The sequence below is a fragment of the Oryctolagus cuniculus genome, chromosome 19 (genome assembly GCF_964237555.1).
Source record: "Oryctolagus cuniculus chromosome 19, mOryCun1.1, whole genome shotgun sequence".
Classification (NCBI taxonomy): Eukaryota; Metazoa; Chordata; class Mammalia; order Lagomorpha; family Leporidae; genus Oryctolagus; species Oryctolagus cuniculus.
Genome location: NC_091450.1, coordinates 50,502,944 through 50,516,412, shown reverse-complemented (window position 1 = coordinate 50,516,412; position 13,469 = coordinate 50,502,944). Strand labels below are relative to the sequence as shown.

The 13,469-nt window shown below is 49.7% G+C and overlaps 1 protein-coding gene across 1 annotated transcript in view; it reads right to left on the bottom strand.

Annotated features, from left to right (window-relative positions):
- Window positions 1-13,338, bottom strand: part of BAZ1B (bromodomain adjacent to zinc finger domain 1B) — a 71,893-nt gene extending 58,555 nt beyond the window's left edge. The window contains exons 1-2 of the mRNA XM_051835449.2: window positions 12,871-13,338; window positions 2,060-2,176 (exon numbers count right to left, since the gene is read on the bottom strand). Coding sequence (XP_051691409.2) covers window positions 2,060-2,176; window positions 12,871-12,977 — 224 coding nt within the window. The 5' untranslated portion in view covers window positions 12,978-13,338. The remainder of the gene's footprint in view (window positions 1-2,059; window positions 2,177-12,870) is intronic.
- Between the last annotated feature and the right edge of the window lie 131 nt (window positions 13,339-13,469).

Here is a 13,469-nt window from a genome sequence, read left to right as displayed (position 1 = left end):
TCACTCTCTCTAACTCTGCCTTTTGAATAAATAAAAATTTTCTGCACCAAAATAAATTTGTCTTTTAGTTTCATTTTTCTAGGAACTTTGTGACGTACCCTCATAAAAAATTTATCCAAGATGCATCAAATAAAGAAACAGGTGCCAGGTAATTAGTGACGAAGCCACTATTGGAATCCCATGCTGATAATCCATCAAATGAGCAGAACACCATTAGATTACTAAACTCTATGCTCTTTCTGCTTATCTGCTATCAAGTTCATAAAAAATCTGCAGAAAATGCATCTATTCCAAACTCCCAACAGTAGTTTTATCATTCCTTGCTCTTTTTTTTTATACTGTTACTTCTACTTTTTCCATGAACTTTTAAAATGCTTATTATTTATTTATTTGCGAGGCAGACAGAGAAAAGTGATGATTCCCAACTGCCAGTTCATACTCCAAACACCTAGAAGCTGGGAACTGAAGTCAGGAGTCCAACCCAGGTCTGCCATGTGGGTGGCAGGAACCCACTCACAAGAGCCATGATCTGCTGCCTCTCCAGGGTCTACATCAGCAGGAAGCGAGTGTCAGGACGAGCTGAAGCCAGAGACTCCAATACAGGGCAAGGTGTCTTAACTGCTGGGCCAAATGTCTACCCCTGAGAGTTTTCTTGGAGAGAATATCCAGACAATGGGGTATTTTGAACACATATAAAAAATTTTAAGTATTTTTTGACACTTTTTTATAATTTATTTGGGGGGAGGAGAACATACTAACTCCCACCCACTGGTTCACTCCTCAAATCCCCCCCCCCCCACACAGCTGGGGGGCTGAAGTAGACCTAAGCCAGGAGCCCAGAACTCAGTTCAGATCTCCCACAGAGATGACAGACATCCAAGCACTGGACTCACCAACTGCTGCCTCCCAGGGTGCACATTAGCAAGAAGCCGGAACTGCAGTGGAGCTGGGACTCAAACCCAGGCACTCTGATGTAGGATGTGGGCTTCCCAACTGGCCAAATGCCTGCCCCACCAGGATTTTTTAAGGCACCCCTTTAGTGTCTCCATGTAAACAGTTCTCAAACTGTTTTTCAGTTTTGACAAGCTCCTCCAAACATCTGAAATGTCAAATGACCTTCTGCTAGTGTGCTGTCCCCCCACCACTCCAGTGCTATCAGCTTCCTCTGCTTGGAATCCCATGTCCAGAGTATTTAGAAGGTAAACATTTGGAGCAAGAACACTCAGAGGCTTGGTAAATACAACTAGATGCACGTTAAAGGGGCCTGCGCTGTGGCACAGGAGGTTAAGACTCCACCTGCAGTGCCAGCACCCCACATGGGCACCAGTTCCATGTGAGTCCCGGCTGCTCCACTTCCAATCCAGCTCCCTATTAATGCACCAGGGAAAGCAGCAGAAGCTGGATAAATGCTTGGGCCCCTGCACCCACGGGGGAGACCCAAAAGAAGCTCCTGGTTTCGGCCTGACCCAGCTCTGGCCATTGTGCCCATTTGAGGAGTGAACCAGCAGATGCAAGATCTCTTTCCTTCTCTCTCTGTATCTCTGCCTTTCAAATTATAAATAAATCTTTTTTTAAAAAATAAGTATTAAAAACACTTTGCTACTAGCAAAATTGCAGTAGGCAAAAGCATCAAGACAACACTAAAGTATATATTACTATTTGAAAGACAAAGTTACAGAGAGATAGAGGTAGAGACAGAGAGAGAGGTCTTCCATCTGCTGGTTCACTCCCCAGATGGCTGCAATGGCTGGAGCTGCGCCGATCCGAAGCCTGGAGCCAGAAGCTTCTTCCGGGTCTCCCACGTGGCAGCAGGGGCCCAAAGATTTGGGTCGTCTTCTACTGCTTTCCCAGGCAATAGCAGAGAGCTGGATCGGAAGAGGAGCGGCCGGGACTAGAACCAGCGCCCATATGGGATGCTGGCGCTTCAGGCTAGGGCTTTAACCTGCCGCACCACAGCGCCAGCCCCGTGTCCCATAAATTTAAACACAAATCTACTTAGGGTTAACATTCCCCTCCTTCTAATGAAAAGGAGTCAGAACACAAGGCTTCTGTTACTTACAGTTCAGCGACTTCCTGTTCTTCTTCCCAGGCCTCCTTGTGTGTTAACTGACTGCTTCCAGTACTCTTACAGGTCCAGATGCGCTCACTGTACCTCTCCAGGCGGGCTTCGTATTCTCTGTTCACAGTGGCTCAGGAAAATAACATTCAAAGAGGGACAACCAACCCACTGCCATAAAATACTTAAACATAGAAAGAAAATGTGCACTATCCTTTTAGAATGTGCAGCATGAAAAGAAAAATGGAACCAGGGTTTTCAAGCAGCAAAAGCAAGGCAAGACACTTAAGACTAAAGGAGGGGAGAATAATGTTGTCACACTTTACAAATAAAACACTAGCATTTTAGTACAAATGTGATGCCTTCAATTCACCAAAGTTTCATTTCACAAGAAAAAAAAAGTACTAAAACAATGTAGGAAAAAATAAAGGCAAACTATAACACAAATCATAAAAAATAAAAATTTAAGGTAAGTGGAATTGTTACACAACTCCAAAGGTCACAAGTTTTAGAATCAGTGCAAAGTAAGATGGGATGGCCAGTCTCCAGGACAGTCTGCAATAACCTTATGCATATGCTAATGATCACTGACAGCTTTCCAGTCTACCCTGCAAACACTGGTTGCTTCTGGGGATTAAAAACATAAAGTCCTGGGGCCAGCACTGTGGTGCAGCAGGTTAAAGCCCCAGCCTACAGCGCCAGCATCCCACATGGGCGCAGGTTTGAGTTTCAACTGCTCCACTTCTGATCCAGCTGCCTGATGATTCACCTAGGAAAGCAGCAGAGGATGGCCCAAGTCCTTGGTCCCCTGTACCCACGTGGGAGACCCAGAAGCTCCTGGCTCCTGGCTTCACATCGGCCATTTAAGGAGTTTTACTCCTTCTCAACTAGAATTCACCACCAGCCAGCCACATTCAAATTCAAATGGCAATTTACTTTCATGCACAGCAACAGATACTGTGCAAGAAGATAAACTGACACTACAACTAGAGAGTAAACTGTCAATCCCTCTACTTTCCAAGTGACACGTTTTATAGTGGCTGAAACAAATGTATTTAAAGTGCTCCTAGTGCTGGACTTGTGGCAGGGCTGGTAAAGCCGCCACCTGCAGTGCCAGCATCCCATATGGGTGCGAGTTCCATATGGCTGCTCTACTTCCAGTCCAGCTCTCTACTATGGCCTGGGAAAGCACTGGAGGATGGCCCAAGTCCTTGGGCCCCTGCACCCACATGGGAAACCCAGAAGAAGCCCCTGGCTTTGGATCAGCTCAGCTTCGGCAGCCGTGGCCATTTGGGGAGTGAATCAGCGGATGGAAGACCTCTCTCCCTCTCTCAGCCTCTGCCTTTCAAATAAATAAATGTTTTTTTTTTTTTAATTAAAATACATTTAAAAAATATTTCTATTTCTCCCTCTGTCACTGACTTTCAAATAAGTAAATCTTAAATATACATATAAAAATACCAAACAGGCCGGCGCCGCGGCTCAATAGGCTAATCCTCCACCTGCGGGACCAGCACACCAGGTTCTAGTCCCGGTCGGGGCACCGGATTCTGTCCCGGCTGCTCCTCTTCCAGTCCAGCTCTCTGCTGTGGCCCAGGAGTGCAGTGGAGGATGGCCCAAGTGCTTGGGCCCTGCACCCCATGGGAGACCAGGAGAAGCACCTGGCTCCTGGCTTCGGATCAGCGCACTGCACCGGCCACAGCGGCCATTGGAGGGTGAACCAAAGGCGAAGGAAGACCTTTCTGTCTCTCTCTCTCACTGTCCACTCTGCCTGTAAAAAAAAAAAAATCTATTTATTGGTTATGACTTTTTTTTTTAAGATTTACTTATATTATTAGGAAGGCAGAGTTAGAAGGAGAGGGAGAGGGGAAGAGGGGAAGAGAGGGAGAGAGAATTAATCTTCTATCTGCTGGGGCACTCCCCAAATGGCCACAAAGGCTGCCAACCGCCAGACCAAAGTCAGGAGTCTCTTCCAGGTAACCTACATGGTTTCAGGAACCCAAGCAGTGGGTTAAGCCGCTGTCTGCAGCGCCAGCATCCCATATAGGTATCAGTTACAGTCTCGGCTGTTTCACTTCTGATCCAGCTTCCTGCTAATGTGTCTGGGAAAGCAGCAGAAGAAAGCCCAATTTGCTTAGGCCCCGGCAACCATGTGGGAGACCTGGATGAAGCCCCTGGCTCCCGGCTTCCACCTGGCCCAGCCCTGGCTGTTGCAGCTTTTGGAGAGTGAACCAGCATCAGATGGAAGACCTTTCTCTCTTTGCCTCTGCCTTTCCCTCTCTGTAACTCCACCTTTCAAATAAATAAAAAAACCTTAAAAAAAAATCTATTCTGCTGAGTCATTTCCTTCCATTCCCATTAACTTCAATCACTATCTATATACTAATAACTTCTATCAGCAGCTCAGTCTACCTATGAACTCTATCCATATATTCAATGGCAACATGGACCTATTTTTATACTCACAGGGACAACAATCGTTAGGGGCAGGCTCTCAGCCCAGCAGTTAAAGCTGTCCACATCCCGTATATCAGAGTACCTACATTGGAGTCCCACTCGGGCTTTGTGCTAAAGCAAACAATGGAAGTGGCTGATGAAGACTCCAGTATGGGTCCTGCCACCCATACAAGAGACCTGGATTGAGTTCCAGGCCTCTAGCTTTGACCCAACCATGGCAGAGGCACTGGGGGAATGAATTAGTGGAGGCGAGCTCTCTCTGCATCTGTCATTTTTTCTCTCTTAATAAGAAAAAATTTTTAAAAAGAATGTCCAAACTGAACATTTTACTTCCCCTCCTCTACTCATAAAACAAAATACTTGCTCCTCTTCCATGATTATTTCAAAAAATGACATCACGACCCAATCCTTCATCCTACCTCTCTTCTCCACTCAACCACCAAATCCTGTCAAATCTTCCTCATCATCCCCAAAATGTACCTATTACACATCTCTTCTGCTCAAAGGCTTAATATTTATTCGGACCACCATTCACTGTCATATTATTTCAACGGACACATCACTTGTCTTAGTGACTGCTGGTCTCAAGGTTTGTGACCCACTCAACACTGCAGCCCCAGTTATTTCTCCTAACCTAAAAGCCTATTCAAATTTATCAACAGCCCCCACTAAACATAAGGCCCAGTCAAAACCACTCTGCCTATGTCACAGGGACCTGCAGACGGATGCCTTCGTGTCTCTCACCACGAAGCAATCCCAGACCCATTCTCGCTTCTTCAATGCAGGTATACGAAGCTACTTTCAATCTTTTAAAATCAAGAACCTTCAAATTCACATTCACAGTCATCACACCTTGTCTACCAAGACAAGCCCTCTATTCTTTATTAACTAAATTCTAATCTTCCTTTAGATCTCAAAAGTAACCTTCCCTAGCAAAAAGTCCCTGAACCTTCAAATAGGGTTGATTACATGTTGCTGCTTCCAACTGTTTACCTCCTTGCTACAGAGGGTTTCACATGCAATGCCTCCTGGGAAGAGGAATGCACACTCCCACCCCACGCATTGGTCATGTGACTTGCTTTGACCATTAGATACAAACAGATGTGTTCTCTACTTCCAAGAGGCACTTCTTTTTTAAGGTTTATTTATTTGAAAGGCAGAGGCAGAGAGAGAGAGAGAGAGGTCTTCCATCTGCTGGTTCATTCCCCAAATGGCCATAACCACAGGAGCTGGGCTGCTTCGAAGCCAGGGGCCAGGAGTTTTTTTCTAGGTCTCCCACATGGATGCAGGGTCCCAAGGACCTGGGCCATCTTCCACTGCTTTCCAAGGCCGTAGCAGAGAGCTGGATCAGAAGTGGACTGGCCAGGACCCGAACCGGTGCCCGTATGGGAATGCCGGCACTGCAGGGGGCAGCTTTACCCACTAAGTACTACCACCCAAGAGGCTTTTAAAAGCCACTGTGTTTGCGCTGTGCTGTAGCAGGTTAAAGCCCCAGCCTGCAGCACCAGCATCCAATATGGGTGCCAGCTGGAGTCCGAGCTGCTCCACTTCCAATCTAGTTCCCTGCTAATGCGCCTGGGAAAGCAGTGGAGGATGGCCCAAGTCCTTGTGGGAGACCCAGAAGCTCCTGGCTCCTGGCTCCGGATACACTCAGCTCCACCTACTGCAGCCATCTGGGGAGTGAACTAGTGGATGCAAGACCTCACTGTCTCTCCCTCTCTCTGTAACTCTTTTAAATAAATTAAAAAAAAAAAACTTTTTAAAAAAGTCACTGTGTTTGCTACTAAAAAAGTATGTCACATGGGGCCTGCATTATGGTGTAGTGGGTTAAGCCACAGCCTGCAATGCCAGCATTCCATATGGGCTCTGGTTCAAGTCCCAGCTGCTCCACTTCTGATCCAGCTCCCTGCTAATGCACCTGAGAAAGCAGCGAAGGATGGCCTAAGACCTTGGACTCCTGCACCCATGTGGCAGATCTGGATGAAGCTCCTGGTGTCAACCTAGCCCAACCCTGACTGAAAAAAAAAATTGTCACACATATGGACTGCTCCTTCAGCCTGAGTCATAAAATAAGAAAATGTGTGTTTTCTTTTTTCACCTTTTAATTTTTTTTTTTTTTTTTTTTTTTTGACAGGCAGAGTGGACAGTGAGAGAGAGAGACAGAGAGAAAGATCTTCCTTTGCCGTTGGTTCATCCTCCAATGGCCGCCGCGGCCGGCGTGCTGCGGCCGGCGCAGCACGCTGATCCGATGGCAGGAGCCAGGAGCCAGGTGCTTTTCCTGGTCTCCCATGGGGTGCAGGACCCAAGCACCTGGGCCATCCTCCACTGCACTCCCTGGCCACAGCAGAGAGCTGGCCTGGAAGAGGGGCAACCGGGACAGAATCCGGCGCCCCAACCGGGACTAGAACCCGGTGTGCCGGCGCCGCTAGGCGGAGGATTAGCCTAGTGAGCCGCGGCGCCGGCCTTCACCTTTTAATTTTAATTAAAAAAAATTTTTTTTTAATTTTATGAAAGAGATCAACAGAGACAGAGGTAGAGACATTTCATCCACTGTTCACTCCTCAAATGCCCACAACAGGCAGGGCTGGAACAGGGGAAAGCCAAGAGTCAGGAACTCAATCCAGGCCTTTCACATGGATGGCAGGGACCCAGGTACCTGAGCCATCCCAGGCTGCCTCCCAGAGCGCACATTAGCAGGGAGCTGGACTCAAGCAGAGCTGGAACTAGAATCCAAGCTTCAATATGAGATAGGGACATCCCAGCAGCATTTTTATTTATTTATTGGAGAGGCAGAATTATAGACACAGAGAGGAAGAGAGAAAGGTCTTCCATCCACTGGTTCACTCCCCAAATGTCCTCATTGGCCAGAGCTAGGCTGATCTGATACCAGGAGGCAGGAGCTTCTTCTGGATCTCTCACATGGGTGTAGAGCCCCAAGGACTTGGGCCATCATCTTCTGCCTTTCCCAGGCCATCAGCAGGGAGCTGGATCATAAGTGGAGCAGCAGGGATTCACACCAGCCCATATGGGATGCTGGCGCTTCAGGCAGAGCTTAGCCCACTCAGCCACGGTGCCGCCACCCCTCCCAGTGCATCTTAACCACTGGCTTTTCTTTATCAATGTGGCTACTCGAAAATTTAAAATTCTATGTGGTTTACATTTTTATTGGACAGCACTGTAGACCTATAGTATACCTATAAAAGAATAAATGCCCCCTGACAACATTAACTCTAATTTTTAAATTGACTAGTCAGGGCCGGCGCCGCGGCTCACTAGGCTAATCCTCTGCCTAGCGGCACCGGCACACCGGGTTCTAGTCCCGGTCGGGGCGCCGGATTCTGTCCCGGTTGCCCTTCTTCCAGGCCAGCCCTCTGCTGTGGCCAGGGAGTGCAGTGGAGGATGGCCCAGGTGCTTGGGCCCTGCACCCCATGGGAGACCAGGAAAAGCACCTGGCTCCTGGCTCCTGCCATCGGATCAGCGCGGTGCGCCGGCCGCAGCGCGCCGGCCGCGGCGGCCATTGGAGGGTGAACCAACGGCAAAGGAAGACCTTTCTCTCTGTCTCAGATCTCTCTCACTGTCCACTCTGCCTGTCAAAAATAAAAAAAAAAAAAAAAAAAAAAATTGACTAGTCAGATTAATTCCACAAGTCTAAAACAAATTCCTAAAATAACCCCTAACAATAGATACTTTTAAGTTTATGTGACTCTGTTCTGTTAGGTTAAGAAAAAGTGAAGTCAATGAAAATTAATGAGGGGGAAAAAAGTCCATTGGAAGAATACTGAGGCCGGCGCTGCGGCTCACTAGGCTAATCCTCCACCTTGCGGCGCTGGCACACCGGGTTCTAGTCCCGGTTGGGGTGCCGCATTCTGTCCCAGTTGCCCCTCTTCCAGGCCAGCTCTCTGCTGTGGCCCGGGAGTCCAGTGGAGGATGGCCCAAGTGCTTGGGCCCTGCACCCCATGGGAGACCAGGAGAAGTACCTGGCTCCTGCCATCGGATCAGCGTGGTGCGCCGGCCATTGGAGGGTGAACCAACGGCAAAGGAAGACCTTTCTCTCTGTCTCTCTCTCTCACTGTCCACTCTGCCTGTCAAAAAAATAATAATAATAATAAATAAAAATAAAATTAAAAAAAAAAAGAATACTGAATCAGCTACCTCTAAATCCTGTTTCAGATTTTAGGTTACCAAAATAAGTCGCTCACTCTCAAATAACCACTCAGAGCAAATGCCAATTGAGGTTTTTATGTTCCAGCAACTGCTGCACATATAATTGCAGGCAAAATGTCAAAGCAATTCTCCAAAGGTTGTGTAAGCTATAAATGATAAGATATTTTCAAATCCTAGACTATCGTATTATGCATCTACTTTTTCATGAGTTCAAGAGCTACCTCCTTACCATAACATGCTGCTGCTTTGTTCCCTTTAGCCTCTTAGGGATTTGTTCTTCCAATAAAGCACTTGATAGCCTGAAAGCACGTGGCCCAGAAGAATATAGAGGTTAAAAAGGTGTAACTGTGGGGCCTGCGCTGTAGCACAGTGGGTAAAGCTGCTGCCTGCAGCACCGACATCCCATGTGGGCGTGGGTTCGAGACCTGGCTGCTCCACTTCGAATCCAGCTCTCTGCTTGGGCCCCTGCACCCGCATGGGAAACCCGGAAGAAGCTCCTAGCTCCAGATTGGCATAGCTCTGGCCATTGCAGCCAATTGGGGAGTGAACTTCTCCCTGCCTCTCCTCTCTGTGTAACTCTTGACTTTCCAATAAATAAATAAACCTTTAAAAAAAAAAGTGTAACTGTAACCCTAAGACTCTTAAGTGAAAAGATGATATAGTCAACTGAAGATCTGCTTTTTCTCTCTTTGGACCAGAATCCGTCATCAAGTCAGAAATAAAGCTAATCTTGTATGACTTATTACTTTAGAGAAATTAAATTGGGACCAGTATTGTGGCATAGCAAGAAAGGCTGCTGCATCCTATACGGGAACTGGTTCACATCCCTGCTGCTCCACTTCCGACCCAGCTGCCTGCTAACGGCCCGGGGAAAAGCAGAAGATGGCCCAAATGTTTCGGCTCCTGCCACCCATGTGGGATACCCAGCCCTCTCTCTCTAACTCTTTCAAACAAATTAATAAACCTCTAGAAAAGAAATTATAAACAGAAGAGCTCAGTAATAAATGGTCCAATAAAATCCTGCCTTGCAACCACATCTACAGCTATTCAGCTCTTCAAATCCTCTTGCCATTCGTGTCTAGGGCCAGAACTACAAAGGACAGCACATCATCACACTACTGAAAATTTCTCACAGGATTAGACTACAAAGGTCATGAGCTACTTGTTTCTAAGCTTTAGACGCTAGGACAGCAGAAGCAACACAACACAACTATTAACACGCAGCAACGCCCTTATAGCTTCAGAGGCTGCTTAAAACCCAGCGTGATGTAAATATAGTCAGCGTTTCCTGTTATCGGCAAATATCACATCAAGAATTTTGTCTGGTCGGCACTGTGGCCCAGTGAGCTAAGCTGTCAACTGCAATGCCGACAACCCATACTGAAGCACCGGTTTGAGTCCCAGCTGCTCTGTTTTGGATCCAGCTCCCTGCTGGGTCTCTGCCACCTACATGGAAGACACGGATGGAGCTCCAGGCTGCTGGCTTCAGGCTGGACCAGCCCCAGCTGTTGCAGCCATTTGGGGAGTGAACCAGCGGATGGAAGATATCAATACTGATCTCTCTCTCAAAATTTGTTAATGTTTTCCAAGTAATGTCTAGTGTCTTGCCTATGGAACAAGCCTAGGAAGTAACACGCTGCAAATTCAAAGCTCCGGTGTACAGTACAACCTACACCTAACTCAGGCATTCAGTGTGTGCATCATTCACAACTGCCCTGTAGGCTTAGTGAAGATGGGCTATACCTGCAAGAACCTAAGAACACACAAGTTTAATTCAATAAAATAGCACACAAATTTGCCACAGAGTACACATGCAATCAAAAGGTATTCAGAGAAAATTAAAGTATCAAATTCTATGAAAAACATAAATACAAATGAGGCCGGCGCTGCGGTTCAATAAGCTAATCTTCCACCTTGCGGCGCCGGCACCCGGGTTCTAGTCCCGGTCGGGGCGCCGGATTCTGTCCCGGTTGCCCCTCTTCCAGGCCAGCCCTCTGCTGTGGCCAGGGAGTGCAGTGGAAGATGGCCCAAGTCCTTGGGCCCTGCACCCCATGGGAGACCAGGAGAAGCACCTGGCTCCTGCCTTCGGATCAGCGCGATGCACCGGCCGTAGCGCGCCGGCCGCGGCAGCCATTGGAGGGTGAACCAACAGCAAAAAGGAAGACCTGTCTCTCTGTCTCACTGTCCACTCTGCCTGTCAAAAATAAATAAATAAATACAAATGAGAACTGAGAGTAATACTTCAAAAGCAGCTATTAACCCAGCCACATATTTGTTTTCCTCTATGAAACCACTAATAGCCTAATAAAGAAATATGCCAACCATACAGTGCAATTGCTTAAAACCCATCCTCAAAGTGCTTCCCCTTGTACAAACTCCTAAGGGCGCAATCTCCCCCCAATACATAACACTATGTAAGAACTCCTTTGTTACAAAGATTTTAAATACTGGTGTGGGAAAAGGAAAATAAAGAACATTTATTACGTACATATCACTTAAAGTGTTTCTGGTTTTCAACTGTGATCATTAAGAGAAAGTCTTCCTACTCATGAAGATGTCATTAAATGATCAGAAAAAGCCTGTGTTGCCAGTACCCACTCAGCTACCTCTGGCCATTTTTGACCTGTTAAGAGACTTAGAACTTGTCTCTTCCCTACGGCATGCTCCTTATACTCCACTAGAACCAAAGCTGAAAAATTAACATCTGAGCACGTCACTGGGTGAGACCACCAACAACTCAAAAAAATAAATGACATCTGAAAATGCACTCAGACTCCCCCAAGTTTTTTCACTCCACTGTTCTGGGAATTTTATTTCAACAACAACAAAAGGAGGCTACTCTGGGAAGAAAGCTGTAGTTAGCAGAGCTACAAGACCTCTCTGAAGCATTCGGAAATGCCTAACAGAACAAGAAAAAGAGGCAGCGCGCCCCCCACCCCCAATTAAACGCTCTCGTTTTCAACCACAGACGGCCACAAAGCGGACCAGCGCTGAAATGAGCTGAAAGTGCCCCAGCGACAGCCCGCGCTCCTCTCGGGGACTCAGGCAGGGATCGGCCAGGAACAGCACTGGACCCTACTCCCGCCTCTCCTCCCGCACAGAGGCACACGCCGGAGGCCCCGAGCAGCTGCACCAGGCCAGAGGCGCACCTCTTCCCGAGCACGAATTCCTTCCCCAAGTCTCTGCGCACAAACACCCCACACTCTCAGCCTATGGGATACTCCAGGAAGGAGAGGCCCGAGGAGAGGAAGGGCTCACGGGAACACTCCCTCCCGTGCCGAAGCAAGCACGCAGGAACCACTAAGAAACCAAGTCGTTCCAGGAGGGAAAGGACCGACAAAGCAACCCATCAGCCTCCACGCGTGAGGTTCCCTCAGCTCCCAAGCAAGCTGCACGCACAAGTCGACTTCAAACCCTAAAGCTCAGAAATCATTCATCCGGCGAGCCATTAAAAAAAAAAGTAAATCAAAGTCGTACAACTTTTAAACTTCAGGATGACACTTGCACAAGAAATCTCGGAGAACTAGAAGGGAGGACGCTCCCTATTTAAAAACATCAGCCTCGCAGGTTCCCACCACACAACACTGAGACTTCTAGGTACCTCTCGGCACTAAAAAAAAAAAAAAATTATTATAAAACACCAACCTCCCGCCTAACCCTTCCCGATTGCAAACCCGCGTGTGCCCAAGGAAGTCAGGGCTCCTCCCAGGGAGCCTCTTTGCGTCCTCGCCTCCCTCCAGGCCCTGCGGGCTCGCGGGCCTCCGGGTCCTGTCACTTCGCCCCCCGGCCTGGGGTCCATTCCGGAGCAGAACCATCCGGGCGAGACGCGACTCACACGCGGATCACGAGGCCGCGCGGCTGCGATTTCAAAAACTTTCATTTCCATCGAAAAGCAAAACCAGCCAGAGAAACCCTGCTCCCCTCCGCCCCCCACCCCCACCCCCACCCCGGCATCCGGGGGCCCCCCGCAGCCAACTTGAGGAGGGGGCGGCGCGCTCCTCGGCCAGCGAGGCCCGCGGACAAAGTGCGCGGCGGGGGAGGGACGAGGCTGGAGGGGGCGCGCGGCCCCGGCACGGCCCGAGCGCTCGCCCCCCCACCCCCGCCCCGGGCTCGGCATCCAGGCCCGCCGGCGGCCGGGCGCGCTGACAGCTGCCCCCCGGGCGGCCCACGCGCCGTCGGCTGGAAAAGGATACTCCCGGGTGCGGAAGGCCTCCTGAGTGTGCGGGATGGTGAAGAGCGGCTCCTCGCCGGGAAGCGGCTTCACCAGCGGGAAGGGCTTGCGGCCCAGGAGCGGCGCCATGGCGGCAGCGGCGGCGGCGGCGGCGGCGGGATCGCGCGGCCCGCGGCCGGCCCCGCGGCCCAGCACTAGGCCCCGCGGCCCGGAGCGAGCGCCTGGCTCCCGGGGGCGGTGGGGGAGGGGAGGGGTGAGAGGGCGGCGCGAACTCCGGGCTCCCTCAGTGCTGGCGCGGCCGCGCGGGAGCCATGGAGCGGAACGCCGGGGCACGGAGCTCCCACGCACACCGCGGCTGCGCCTCCAAGCCCCCCTCCGGCCAACCTCCGCTGCGGGTCCCCGCGGGCGACAGTCACGACTCCTTCTCTAGCGGCACCGGAGGAAATTATTGAAAAATGGCGGGAGATTCCCCTCCTCCCCCCGCCGGGCCGGCGCGCACACTAACTTGCTCCCTTGTGGCGCCGGGGGCGAATGCTCCAATAGGCGGAGAGCTGCTCAGCGCTCACGTTCTATTGGTCCGGAGCAGCTGCCGCTCCACGCCTGGGTCCCGCCCCCGTCCTG